Genomic DNA, 15,169 nt, shown 5'->3' on the forward strand with positions numbered 1-15,169 from the left:
TTTTTTTCTTCTCTCTCCCTCCCTCCCTCCCTCCCTCCCTCCCTCCCTCCCTCCCTCCCTCCCTCCCTCCCTCCCTCCCTCTCTCCCTCCCTCTCTCCCTCCCTCCCTCCCTCCCTCTCTCCCTCCCTCCCTCCTTCCCTCCCTTCCTCCCTTCCTCCCTCCCTTCCTCCCTCTCCATCTTTTTGATTTTTCAAGACAGGGTTTCCCAGTAGCTATGAAGCCACTCCTGGAACTCGCTCTGTGGACCAGACTGGCTCGAACTCACAGAGATCCGCCTGCCTCTGCCTCCTGAGTGCAGGGATTAAAGGCGTGCACCACCACTGCCCGACAAGAAAGTTACTTTCAAATGCAATCCCAGAAAGTCTCAGGCAGGAGAGATGAGAAAGACAGAGGACCAGACAGGATGCAAGTAGAAAACGAGATTCTAGACAAACACAGCAACCTATTTCCACCGCCCCCCCAACTCCCTATCTAAGAGCAAGAAGTCAGGCAGCACCCCAGGGAAATGATGAACCCAGGAAGACCCAGAGGACCGCTGTCAGCTTGCTCAGAGCAGTTCCCTGGATATCACTGCCATTTGCACAGTTGCTGTTTAGATCCCTTCGGGCCAGCGGCAATTATTATCTTTATCCTGAAAGGGGAATCAGAGAGCTTACACACCGCATAATATTTAGCTGTGGGTAAAGAATTTTAGGGGAATATATTTGTGTGTGTGTGTATGCGTGCATATGTGTATGTGCATGTGTGTGTATGCATGTTCATGTGCACACGTCTGCATATACATGTGAAGGCCAGAGATCAACCATAGGTAGCATTCTTGTAGTGCCAATCACCTTGTTTTTATTTTATCTCATTTTCCTGGCACCAAGTAGTATAGACTAGCTAGCCAGGGTTCCTCTTGTCTTCACCTCATCAACCCTGGAGTTACAAGAGCATGCCACCATGCCGTTGTAGGAACAAGCATCTACTCGCCCTAGATAGGGAACTGAAAACAGACCAAAGTATGGATACCACAAAGTCCAACCTGGTGAACTAGTAGGTTTTTCTGGGGTTCCTTACAAGACTGTGGGTGCAGAGTCATTATAGGAGCATGAGCATCTCAAAGGCAGCTGTGACACCAAAGCCCACCCCAGCACAGGTGGCAGCTCAAGACATCTGGAACCTGGAGCTCACTGCACAACCTGCAGGTTCCCTGAAAGATGGAATATTTGACCTCCATTCAGAACATCCTGTAGTTTTACATTCCTTTAACAGCCTATGTTTTAGTGAACTCCCCTCCAAGATGCACGGTTTTAATCTCAGAGGAAACTGCTATACAACACGTGCTTGGATTTTTTGTGCGCTCTGGGGATCAGATTTTGGTTCTCATATTTCCATGGCAAGTACTTTGCCGACTGAGATGGTGTTTCAGCCTGAAAATACATTTTTAAAAGATTTTATTTTTGTTTTTAGTGAGTGACTGTGTGTGCATGAGTACAGTGCCCCTGGGACCCAGCAGGGAACTGGATCCTTTGGACCTGGAATTTTTAGTGATTGTGGGCAAACTAGTATGGGTGCTGGGAACATAACTCACGTCCCCTAGAAGAGTGGTACAGGCTTTTAACCACAAAGTCATCTCTCTAGTCTCGAGAATATACATATTGAATGTTATCTTTGGGGGTAACTAATACTAGATGCTTCTCTCAAAAACACCTTGCAAAACTGTTTGCATAACCAATTTAATTATTAGCAATTTCTCACTTATGGCATTGACCTCAATGTAACTGCAAGACCCATGTGACCTGCCAACTGAAAGAAAATCAATATTGCTGCTTAGAAAACAGTTTTTTCTAATCTCTTATGGTAAAGACACAAACTGATCAAGAAATTAAAGAAATCCTAACCAGGTTGAGTGCAAGGACAATTGTAAAAAAAAAAAAATCAAAGGACAGTTCCCAAGCTTCTGTTGTTCTTAGAGATTGTCTAAAATCCCATACTTCCAAAGCTGAGGTTTAAAAAATTTTCCAAAAGGCAATCTATTTTTCTTAATGGTAGATATGTCATGTGTAACCCAATCTCTGTTTTTATAACTGCATTATTTCCCCCCTGAAGATTTAGTGACCATACTTTAGCTACCTATTTATCGCCTGGAGCGTGAACCCAAGCTAAATCAAGACATGTTACATTGATGTGTTGTTGCAATATGACTCTGAGCTCAAAACTCTCATATTGGCTCTAGATAATAATAAACATTGATCTAAGAGGTAGTTTCTTCTCAGAGACTGAGAAAAATTAACTAATTCCCACAGCACCCTGCTGAGGTAATATCATTATCTCCATCTGGCCCCTGGAGAAGCTGAGGTAAAGACTGTATTGCCATGGCAGAAAGCGAAACAGAGGTGAAAATTAGCAAGTTACTTTGGTCTAGAAAACAAATAGTTTGTATATTTTAGGCCTTCCCACAGATTTTCAATTCTGATGGTCTGAATCAAATCCCCCACCCCTCTCCTTTTTCTTTCTTTCAAGACAGTCTCTCAGTTGTCAAGTAGGCTAGTCTTGCTGACTCTTGAGACCCAGAATGCACCTCTCACAGCTCCTCCAGCACTGGTATCATGGGTGCACACTGTCACCCCTAGCTTTTCTATGTGTCACTGAATTCAAGTCCTCACACAGGTCAGCAAACACCACCCGACTGAGTCATAGCCATAGCCCTAGCAAGGTGATTTGTTTAATCAACCATTTAACAGGGTATCTCTGATATAACCTACACAATAATTATAGTCAGCATTGGTAATCAACACTGAAACCCAGGGCTGTGGTCTTTTTGCTTTATCAGTTCCTCAGGACAGGTTCTGAGAAACAGTATAATGAGGAGGATAGGGATGTGGTTCAGTCAGTAAAGTGCTTGCCTATCACGAATGATGCCTTGGGTTCAACCTCCAGTACCACATAAACCAGATGTGGTGGGACAGACCTGTGACCCCAGAGCTGGAGGCAGGATTATCAAAAGTTCAAGGTAATCCTTAACTATATAGAAAGTACAAGGCCAGTTTGACCTACATGAGACCTTGAAAAACCAAACCAAACAGAGCTGGAGAGATGGCTCAGGTGTTAAGAACATTGGCTGCTCTTCCAGAGCACCCTGGTTCAATTGCCAGTAACTACATGGCAGCTCACAACTATCTGTAACTCCAGTTCCAGGGGACCCAACACCGATGGCAAAATACTAATGCACATAAAATAAAAAAAGTGCATAAATAAATAAGTTAAAGCAAAACAAACTCTTTCTGGGATCATTCTGTGCTATCGTCAGGGTGTAAATGAATGTTCTGGCCAATGCTCTCAAGAGCATCAGCAACAGGGCTTTTCCTGTTTCAAAATCATCATCCCGTTCCTAAGTGCAACAGAGAAGCATGAACGGCTACATAGGCAAATGGGAAATCAGCAGTGATCACAGAGCTGGGAAAAACACTGTGAATCTCGCAGGCAGGTTAAACGAGTGTGAAGACATCAGCCCCGGGACTGGTGTGCACATCAAAGACCTAGGAAATAACAAGATAGTCTGTTCCCATCCCATGTTTGTCTCATTGCACTGACGACCTCAGCTGGCATCAAGATGAAAACACACAGGAGGGAAAATCCTGGCATTCTAAATAAAACATAAATAAAACGCCTCCATATGGGGGTAGAATATATTAAAATTACTGAGGTATAGCTCAGTACAATCCCCACTCCAGGAAAAGAAAAAGTTATAATGAGAAATTGACCAAGCAAAAAATGAAAAGATTGATTTCAGTAGGCATACAGTAAAAACAGAGCAGACACCAAAACTCTTGTTGTTAAAGGCATCCGAAGATTTCCTGGATATAAACTTCCCAAACCTGCACGGCCTGACCCCTCTGATGCTGGCTGTGAGAGATGTGGACCTGTTTGAGAGTCTGGATGTCTTAACAGTGTACAAACCGGCCGAAGTTCTAGCCGAGCTCCTCAGGCATCACGCGTGAGTATGGGTGGTCCATCAGCCCCAGCTGAAAGACAGCTAACCCATTGCAATTTGTCAAAGCTAGTGTAAGCTTAGATGTGTGGATATATATATATATATATATATATATATATATATATGTGTGTGTGTGTGTGTGTGTGTGTGTGTGTGTGTATGTGTATATATGTGTGTATATATATATATGACTTTTATATAATTTTAAAAGGGACTTCATTGTAATTTTGAGGGATGGATTAATACTTACATTGGCTGTTGTTGATATCTAGCTCTTTATTAGTTTAGATAATTGTTCTTTGGACACTGGAGAAGTAGCTCAGTTGGTTGAGTACTGGGTTCAATCTCCAGTACATCAGCCAGATGTGGTGGTATGTATCTGTTATCTCACTACAGGTGAAGTAAAGGCAGGATCACAAATTCAAGGTTTGAGTTTGAGGCCAGTCTAGAATTACAAGCATGAGCTACCATGCCTGGTTTATTCAGCATTAGGGACGGAGCACAGGGTTTTATGGAAGTGTGAATGTAATTGGCCCCCATAAGTTCATGGAGAGTGGCACTAGTAGGGGGTGTGACCTTATTGAAATAAGTGTGGCCTTGTTGGAGGAAGTGTGTCACTGTGGGGGCGGGCTTTGAGGTGTCCTACACTCAAGCTAGTTTAGCTCACTTCCTGTTACCTATGGATCAAGGTGTAAAACTCTCAGCTCCTTCTCCATGTCTGCCTGCATGCCGTGACAATAATGGACTAACCTCTGAAACTGCAAGCCTGCCCTAGTTAATTGTTTTCTTTTATTAGAGTTGTTGTGATCATAGTGTCTCTTCACAGCAATACAAACCTTAGCTAAGACAATAGGCAAGCACTCTACCCACTGAGATCTAGCACTAGCCCTCTTGTTTAAAATTTTGAGAAATGGTCACTCTCTAGCTCATGTATTTTGAAATCACTGTTATATCCCTAACTTAAGTTTTCTGCTTACTTGATGTCAGTGTTCGTACATCTTGTCAGATTTCACCTAATAATCTTTGCTGTTTCCTCTATTCTCCCCAGAGATCCTAAGCTTTGTGATTTCAGTGGCAAGTCAGCCATACATTATGTGTCACAAATTGAAAGCTGGAGGAAGCAGCAGTTACTGGACATCCTGATGGATTCTATGCCCAAACCAGGTCAATATTTCTCTTTAGATGCACATTCCCCAATTTGAAAGTCCTGTGTGAAGTCTGTCTTCCTGTCTTACATCTGTTTAATAGATCCAATTGTTAGTTTGAGGCAGGATTTCACCTATATATCCCTAACTGTCTTGGAACTCAATACATTGACCAGGCTGGCCTTGAACCCACAGAGATCTGCTTGCCTCTGTCTCCCGTGTACTGTAATCAAAGGTGTGTGCCATTACACTTCACTTCATTTAAATAAATCAAATCAGTGACTCCTTATTGAGCAGTGACTCTCTGAAGCACAGGGCGAATGCTCTAAAGAAGGCAAAGAAGTCTTACTTCATACTTGTGTGTGTGTGTCTGTGTGTGTCTGTGTGTCTGTGTATAGGCCAGAGATCAACCTCCAGTGTTTTTCTAAGAACGCTGCACATCTCGCTTTTTGTTTTTAAGTTATTAATTTATGTGTATGAAGGTGTGTCTCTGTGTGTAGCATATGTATACCGTGCTCATGGGGGCCAGAAGAGCATGTCAGATCTCCTGGGATATGAGTTACAAGTGACCGTGAACCGCCGTGGATGCTGGAAAACAAAACCTGCTGCTATAGCAGCAGCAAGTGCTCTTAACCAACGAGCCATCTCTGTAACCCCTGCACCTTGTGTTTTGAAACTAGGATCTCTCACTTTTTAGTAGAACTTGCTTGTTCAGCCGGGCTGACTGGCTAGTTAGCCCCAGGGACCCACTGGTCTCCACCTCCCCAGAAGCAGAATTACAAATTCACAACACCATGCCTGGCTTCTTTTTCTGTTTGAAATGTATTTATTTTAATATTATGTGTATGGATGTTTTGCCTGCCTGTATGTCTGTTTACCACGTATGTGCCTAGCCCCAGTAGGGGCAAAAAGGAAGGCACCAGGTCTCCTGGAACTGGAATTACAGACAGTTGTTAGCTACCATGTAGGTGTTAGGAATCAAACCCAGGTCCTCTGGAAGAGCAGTCAGTGCTCTTAACCACTGAGCCATCTCTCTATCCCTTCTTTTAAACCCAGATTTTGAGCTGAACTCAGATTCTTACATTTGCAGGAAACCACTGTGTCAACTGAGCCACCTCCCAAGGCCTAGTCTGGGTGTCTAAATGACTGAGTGGTCCCCACAAATCCCCACATTACATTTCACTTGGATTTCTCTTGCTATCATGTTGTGGAGAGCTCATCCTCAATCCACAGACTCTTCCAGGGCAATTCAAGAGAGCAGAAAGGCCAGTTCTTAGCCAGCACAGACTTCAGAATTGTCAGCAAACCTATTTGGAAGAGACTAGAGAGGTTTTCTCCTACCCATCCACCATGAGAAGTCCATTCAAGGGTTCATCTTTAGTGAAAGGTGAAGGGTAAGCATCCTTCCTCTTTCTGAAGACAAAGACCCTGAGATACCTGTGGATGGCTCTGTTGGCCAAAAAGTTCTCCCACATGCCCTAGCACCTCACAGAGGGTGTGGCTGGGAGAATGACGTCATTAAGAATGAGTTACTATAATTATGTTGAGTCAAAATCTGACTCTTTTTTTCTTGCATGCATGTGTGTTAAGTATGTATGCAGTGTGTGTGTGTGTAGGTGTGTGTGTGTGGGGGTGTGGGTGTGTGTACACGCACACGCGCTCACACATAAGCCAGAGGTTGACATCAGGTCTCTTCCTCCAGTACATTCCACTTTATTTCCTGAGGCAGGTTTTCTCACTAAACCCCAACATGCCCCGCTTCTGCTAGTCTAGATAGGCACCTTGCCCTGGGGAATGCCCCGTCTTCACCTCCTGAGTGTTCAAACCACAGGCAGTCAATACATCTGTCTGACTTTAATGTGGAATCTGGGGATCTGAACTCTGGTCCCCGTGTTTGCATAGCAAGTGCGTCATCTCCTGGGTCATCTATCTCCCTAGCCTGGCTCTTGCCTTTTTCTTCCTATGAAAATCCTTACCTAAAGTCTCACCAGAATGCCTGGCTATCCTTTCAGGAAAGCCTGACCAGATGGAGCAGCTCTTGCCATGAGACTGTGGGATCTCACCAAAGCACATATTGTTTCTTTTTGACAGAGAGACACGCGGAGTCACTGCTTGACATTTGTCATGAGACAAGCTCTTCTCCAACGCATGGGACAGCTTCCAAAATGGAAAACCTCGTCCTGCGGAGCGTCAGCAGCAGTGAGGTACGAGGACCCACACATAGAAAGAAGAGAAAGAAGAATATTCAAAAGAAAAAAATAGGGGGTGGAGAGGCGGGTGAGCAGTTAAGAATGTGCACTGCATTTACAAAGGACCCAGGTTCGGTTCCCAGCACCTACCTGGCAACTCACAATCACCCGTAACTCGGTTTCAAGGAATGCAATGCCCTCTTCTGGCCTCCACAGACACCAGGTATGCAGTCAATGCACATACTCATGGAAGCAAAGCATTGGTGTAAATAGGATAAAATGAATATATCTTAAAAAGAGAAACAGCAAAATCTTAAAAAGCAACAACAAAAGTGAAATGCCTGGCCCACCTAGTACTTCATTTGTACTGCTTCAACGTTCTATAATAATCAGATATAAATATCATATAATTTATATCAATATCACATGTGTTTTGAGGCAGTCTTGTTATACTGTTAGAACTTACTATGTAGGGTAAGCTGGCCTTGAACTCTTGATCCTCCTAGTCTAGTTTCCCAGGATCCTGTGGTATGTGACACCACATCCCCAGTTGATCAGTTACAGTATTAATATATTTTTAAAACGTAAATCAGGGTCTAGGGAGATAGCTCATGGGCTGCTCTTCCAGAGGACTTGGGTTTGATTTCTGACACCCACACCGGCATTCACATCCATCTGTAACTCCAGAACCGGGAGGTCTGATGCCCTCTTTAGGCCTCAGCTAGTATTGCACAAATGTGGTTCACAGATATACTGGTAGGCAAAACAAACCCATGGACATAATTTTTAAATGTAAATTAGCTAGTTAAAATGGTGTGTGTGTGTGTGTGTGTGTGTGTGTGTGTGTGTGTGTGCTAATGCCTACTGTTATAACAAAATACCATAGAGTGGCTTATAAACAACAGAAATGTATTTCTCAGTTCTAGAGACTGAAGGGTTAGAATAGCTGTCGTGTGACTTTTCCTGGGGATATGTCCACAAAATGTCTAGTTATCTGACAGGGTATAGATGACAGACCAAAGAAAAGATTACACTTATAGCTGTCTTGGTGATCCAATGAATTCACTGGGCTTATTCACGATCATGGGTAAGGGGCTCTACACAGACGCATTGTGACTCAAAGGCAACATGAGTGAATCCAGGAAACCTGCATCCTTCAAATGCACGATCTACAGGTAGCTCAACTAGAGAGTCTCTCTCTCTCTCTCTCCCAGTAATAATTTTTTTTTTACTGCTTATATAACCTTGGGATGGGCCTGAGTCTTGAAAGTTTTATGAGCTTCCTGAATCTTAGGAGCTCGCTCCTCCCTGCGTGGGGGACCGTTTCAATTCAGAGGCCATTGCTACACCACACATACACACTGGAAGTCCTTGGTTCATTCCTCATTCTGACTCTCTCATGTCTTGAATAAGGTTATTAAGCCCACTGCGAGGCCTCCACGTTCATGAACTAATTACCTCCCAGGTTCTGCTTCCCACTATCCTGCTTCAAGAGCTAGGACTCCAACATAAAGTCTTTGTTGAGAGACAGGCATTCTATCTGTCTGTAATCTGTCATGTATGTGGGTAACACTGAAGGTTCTTGCAGCTTTGCCTGTACTAAATTCCATGTCATATGGTTCCACTTATTTTAAATTGTTTTTAGTTCTTTCATTAGTATTTTCCTTTCAGTGTAGAAGTCTTTTTATTTTAGCATATTCTAATGGTATTTAAAGTTTTGAATTAAATGTATTTATGGGGAGTGGAATTCACATACATGCTAACAGTGCACATGGAAGTCAGAAGACAACTTTTTGGGAGTCAGCTCTTTCTTCATGCCATGTGAGTCCCAGGATCAAATCCAGGTTACCATTCTTGGCAGCAAGTGGCTTTCCCTACTGAGACATCTCCTTGACACTCCAACAGGATTTTGAAGAAATCTGTTCACAATTAGTTTCCCAAGCTCTCTGTTCTCCCCACCCTTCTCTCTCTCAGGTTTTAGAGTCTTCTGACAACTGCATTTAGAGACTTATTTTTGAGACAGGTCCCATGCATCCTAACTGGTTTTAAACTCCCTAGGCAGCCAAGAATGACCTTGAACAAGGACACCTCTACCTCTACTTCCCAAGTGCTCAGATTACTAGCATGTACCAGCATGCCCAGTTTTATATGGTGCTGGAGTCATTGAGCTGTACCCCCAAGCTGATTGTAGAAATTTAAAAACACAGAATCAATTGCAATAACTTCCAATACCGGGCTTATCATTAACAATGTCTCTGAGGGCTAGCAAGATGCTTCAGAAGGTAAAGATGCTTACCACTGGGGCTGGCGAGCTGGAGAGATGGCTCAGAGGTTGGGATCAGTGGCTGTTCTTCCAGAGGACCCAGGTTCAGTTCCCAGCACCCACACGGCAGCTTATAACTGTCTGTAACTACTGTTCCAGGGGATATGACTCGCTCATACAGATATACATGCAGATAAAACACCAATACATATAAAATAACATTAGATAAAATTTTTAAAGAAAAAAGAAAGAAAGAGAAAGAAAGAAAGAAAGAAAGAAAGAAAGAAAGAAAGAAAGAAGAAAGGTGTTTTCCACCAAGCCAGACTACCTGAGTTCAGTCCCTGGGACCCACATGGTGCAAGTAGAAACCGGAACCCCACAGGCTGTCTTCCAGTCTCCACATGCACCCTGTGCCACAGGCATGTGGACTCACAAGTACACACACAGAAATAAGTTCAATAAAAAATACATCTTAAAACATGATGACTCCTATCATACTAAGAAAACATTTCCCTTTAAAGAGCTCTAAGTACTTTTTTATGAATCAAGTTGACTTTCAAACATAAGGCTTATTTTCTAGAAAGCCAATGGAAGTTTGAGGAGCTACACCCCTGGATCAATCAGATCAGAAGGCAGTCCTGGTGAAAACTGTGATCCATTTTGCTGCCTGCTTCTGCCCCGGGTTCTAGCTGCAGCTTCCACAGGGGCATTCTGCAATGCCCCAGGGAAGAGCAGTGAAAACAGACTTTGTTCCCTAAGTTGCTTCCCTGCGACTGTGGCTGAAGGATTCTTTCCACTTACCCTTGCGGGTTGAATTCACAGCAGCTTGACAACTGAGATGATAAACCCGTAAAGTAGAAAGCACCGAGGGTCTCTGTCCTTTCGTTTCAGCTTTGATCTTCAGCTTTCATTATGTAGTTAATCATATCTGCTCCAAGGGCTGAATCTTCCTCATTGTTTTTGTCCTAAATACTTTAGCTAATTAAGAGAGAATCTATGGTGTCAAACTTTAGCCTTCAAAAGTCAGCATTCACCCTTTCAAAAAAAAAAAAAAAGTATGTTGAATCACTGTTTTGTTTAAATAAAACAAAAACGAAAACAGTGTGTGTGTGTGTATACATGCATGTGTATGTGTGCATGGATGTGGATGCCAGAGGTCAGCCTTGATTGTGGTTCCTCAGGAGCCTGTCCATTGTGGGTTTTTTTATTTGTTTGTTTGATCATTGGTTTTTGGTTTGGTTGGTTGGCTGGTTTTTTGGGGTTTTGTTTTTCAAGACAGAGTTCCTTGTGTAATAGCCCTCACTGTTCTGGAACTCACTCTGTAGACCAGGCTGGCCTAGAACTCACAGAGATCCACCTGCCTGTGCTGGGATTAAAGGTGTGCGCCAGCACTGCCCGGCTAACAACAGACTTTTAAATGTAGATTCTGGGCCCTGAACTCAGGTCCTCATGCTTGTGTGGTGAGTGTTTTACTGAGCATCTCTCCACAGCCACACTGAACTTTCTGTCTATGATTTTTCAGGACTTTGACCTTGAAGATGACTGCAATCTGTCCATTCTGGCTGGGGAAGGAGGAGCTCCCAGGGGTGGAGACTGGCCATGCCAGACAGAAGGTATTTGTTGTAAGAGCCCGCTGCTCAGCCCCAAAATAATCACACAGAAATCATATTATTTGCAATACTGTTTGGCCAATAACTTAAGCGCATTTCTGGCTCATATCTTTGTATCGCCATGAGGCTGTGGCTTACCGTATCTGTCTCTGGTGGGAATACATTGTTGTAGGAGCGGTGGGGGGGGGGCTTTATTCCTTCCTGCCTGGCTAGCTTACTCCCAAAATAATCACACAGAAACTGTATTTATTAAACACTGCCTCTCCCATTATCTCTAGCCTATTATTGGCTAACTCTCACATCTTGATTTCTACCAATCTGTGTAACACCATGAGGTTGTGGCTTACTGGGAAAGATTCTAACCAGTGTCAGTCTCAGGCAGGAGCTTCGTGGTGTCTCTCTCTATTTCCTGCTTTCTTCCTCCCAGAATACAGTTCTGTCTTCTCTGCCTATCTACGTTCTGCCCTATCAGGCCAAGCAGTTTCTTTATTGATTAACCAATGAAAGCAACATAAATACAGAAGGACCTCCTACACCAATACAAGGCTCCTCTTTGACCCCGCCTTCTTTCTCCCAGCATCCAGTTTAGTAGTGCCTCCCTGCCCCATGTCATGTCCCCATCCCATCTCCCCCCAGTTCTGTTCTGCCTTGTGCAGGCCTAGGACAGTTTCTTTTCTAGCCAATGTGGTATTCACAGCATACAGAGGGGAATCACACACCAGGTATTCACTTCCATCTATGAGTTAGTCTTAAAGATTGCAAAGAGTCTTGGAGTTCTCTCAGAATTTCACGAGTGTGTGGTGCAACTTCAAAAGCACAGACAACCTGGGTAGTGGTGGCACATGCTTTTAATCTCAGCACCCGGGAGGCAGAGGAAGGTAGATTTCTGTGAGTTCAAGGTCATCTTCATCTACAAGAGCTAGTTCCAGGGCAGCTAGAGCTGTTGCACAGAGAAACCCTGTCTAGAAAAAGAAGAAAAAGAAGAAGAAGAAGAAGAAGAAGAAGAAGAAGAAGAAGGAGGAGGAGGAGGAGGAGGAGGAGGAGGAGGAGGAGGAGGAGGAGGAGGAGGGAAGGGAGGAAGGAAAGAAGGAAGGAAGGGAAAAAGAAAGAAAAGAAAAAACCAAAACCAAAACAAAACAAAAACTCCACAGACAGAAGAAGAAAATAAAAACTGGTTCTGGAGACAGAGCTCACTCAGTAAAGTGCTTGCTTTGCAGGGTCTTGAGTTTGGTCTTCAGAGCCCACATAAAAAGTGCTGGCTGTGGTGGTGTGTGTTTATAACTCCAGTGCCCTAGCCTACCCAGTGAGCTTCTGGTCAGTGAGAGACCCAAAAAAGAACAAACCACAACAGCCAAGATTGAGTGCCTGCGGGATGGCACTCGGACTTGCCCCTCGCCACACCAGCCATACTCCTGCTCTTCCGGAGTTGATCCCACGCCTGCCAAGCCAGCAGGCACAGTCCCTGTCAGTTTTATGTCACCTTCCACCATTCCTTTCCTCTCAGCAGCTCCCAGCAGCTCCAGGAGTCTATTCATTTCCACATCCAAATAAGCTTTCTGCAGCTGTCTGTGCCCTGCTTCCCTGTCCCAGGCAACCTCCTGCCTTCCTTAGACTTGCTTCTCACCTCTCCAGGCTGAGTAGACTTCAGCAAACCTGGAAAAACTGATTAAAATAAATGAACCCTGTTTCCCCTCAAAAGAGTCTTGGGGTCAAAGTGCCTTTGATTTTCTTTTCATATAAATAATTTATTTAATATTATTTTATGTGCATTGGAGTGAGGGCGTCTGATCCCCTAGAACTGTTATTATAGATATTGTGGGCTGCCATGTGGGTGCTGGGAATTGAACTCAGGTCCTCCAGAAGAGCAGCCAGTGTTCTTAACCTCTGAGCCACCTCTCCAGCCCCAGCCTTTAACTTTCATAAACTTTAAAGCCAAATTCTCAGATGTCCAGCATTGTCCTGAAACACTTTTGTGGGGGCAGGTTTAACTTATTTATTCTGTTTAACTTTGGGACAACTTGCTGTTTGAAATGCTGGTTTCTTTTCAAACAGATTTGTAGTGTTTTGGGTTCTCATACAGGCGACATGCAATTTCTGCATTATCTCCACAGAACTTTTGAACTTTAGTAAGTCAAAGAATCAATGTTCTTTCTGACAAAATTTCTCCTCACAGTTGGTCAATTTCAGTTAATATCTCAGTCTGTGAGGCAGGTATCGTCAGTTACACCTTACAGAACAAGGAGTTCTTGTCTCCATCCAAGGCACTGTTTAGTCAGAGACTGTCATTTCCATCTGAAAGATTTAAAAATTTTAAATTACATTTGAATTTTGTGTACATATATATGTGCACACATATACATGTACACGTGTGGATATACACCCACCTCAGCCCTACGTGGAGGTCAAAGGACAACCTGCCAGAATCAGTCCTCCCCTTCCACCATGTGGGTCCTGGACATTAAACTCAGCTCATTGAGGATGGTGTCAGATTCCTTCCCTCTAAGCCCTCCTATCCTGCATCTGGAAGTTACCATAAAACCAACCTTTTGATATTGTGGCATGACAATGTCATCCCCAAAGTTCACAGTTGACAATAGTGCACTTGTAGCTACACACACACACACAGACACACGCATCCTCATGATATTTTAATCAAGTACATAATTTTGTGTTTGGCCACATTCCCTGCTGTCTGTACCTACATAGGGCCATGGACTGGAGATGGAGTTTACCTGGCATAACATGTCATTCATACGCTGGAGAAAATGGCTAGACTCAATCCCCTAACCATCATCTATTCTATAATCTTTAAGAGTAGACTTATCCCTGGGTGGTGGTGGCGAATGCCTTTAATCCCAGTACTCGGGAGGCAGAGGCAGGTGGATCTCTGTGAGTTCCAGGACAGATAGAGCTGTTACACAGAGAAACCCTATCTTGAAACCACCCCCACCCCCACCCAAGACTTATCTAAATAGACTATGTGTTTTTCCCTCATCCATGAGGCATTTATTGTTTTCTTACGTTTTGTACTCCTGTCATGACTTTTTACAGGTGTTGAGATTATTGTGACATTTCCACCAGATTTTCCCCAAGAAACAAGTCAAGAAGACTTGAGAGAAACCAAGTAAGGAATATCTTCTCAGGTATTGGATTGTAATTTAAGGAGAAAATATGACAGTTGTGTAGCAACATACACTATGAGGAGGGGCAGATAATAAACATACATTGTAGGTGTGTGGGCCATATGGTGTCTGTTGTAATGATGGAGCTCAGCTGGTATACTTGCTGTGCAAGCATGAGAATCAGAGTTCAAATCCCCAGCGTCCATGTAAAAGGCGTGGCATGAGTATATGTGTGCCTATACCCTCAGCACTGTGGGAAGCAGTGACAGTGACCGGATACTACGAATTGCTGGCTGCCAGTCAAGCTTGAGGTTTAGTGAAAGACCTTATCTTGAGGGAACAAGGCAAGGAAGGTTATAGTGGGACACCCAGTGCCCTCCATTGGTCTCCACATCAATGCTCTCTGAGGAGTACAACACACACACACATGCACACACACATGCACAAACACTCACACTCAGAGACATGCACACATGCTATAGAAACAGGCTTGCCTTAGTTAGGGTTTCTATCGCTATGAGGAGACACTATGAGAACAGCAACTCTTATAAAGGAAAACATTTAATTGGGGCTGGTTTACAGTTTAAAGGTTTAGTCCATTATCATCATGGTGGGTGGCATGCAGGCAGACATGCTGCTGAAGAAGGAGGTGGAATTCTACATCTTGATTCATAGATAACAGGAAGTGAATTGTCTCACTGGGAGTGGCTTGGGCATATGTAACACCTCAAAGCCCGCCTCCACAGTGACACACTTCCTCTAACAAGGCCACACCTAATAGTGTCACTACCTGTAGGTCAAACATTCAAACACATGAATCTATGGAGGCCATACCTATTCGAATCATCACAAGGCTGAAGGTCT

At 43.8% G+C, this 15,169-nt stretch overlaps 1 protein-coding gene across 1 annotated transcript in view; it reads left to right on the forward strand.

The window, feature by feature from the left end:
* Map3k19 (mitogen-activated protein kinase kinase kinase 19) overlaps positions 1-15,169 on the forward strand; it is a 40,460-nt gene that overhangs the window by 7,491 nt on the left and 17,800 nt on the right. The window contains exons 4-8 of the mRNA XM_057770568.1: positions 3,825-3,979; positions 5,025-5,140; positions 7,213-7,325; positions 11,096-11,186; positions 14,235-14,307. Of these exons, the coding sequence (XP_057626551.1) occupies positions 3,825-3,979; positions 5,025-5,140; positions 7,213-7,325; positions 11,096-11,186; positions 14,235-14,307 (548 nt within the window). The remainder of the gene's footprint in view (positions 1-3,824; positions 3,980-5,024; positions 5,141-7,212; positions 7,326-11,095; positions 11,187-14,234; positions 14,308-15,169) is intronic.

Source organism: Chionomys nivalis, chromosome 5 (assembly GCF_950005125.1).
Source record: "Chionomys nivalis chromosome 5, mChiNiv1.1, whole genome shotgun sequence".
NCBI classification, from domain to species: domain Eukaryota; kingdom Metazoa; phylum Chordata; class Mammalia; order Rodentia; family Cricetidae; genus Chionomys; species Chionomys nivalis.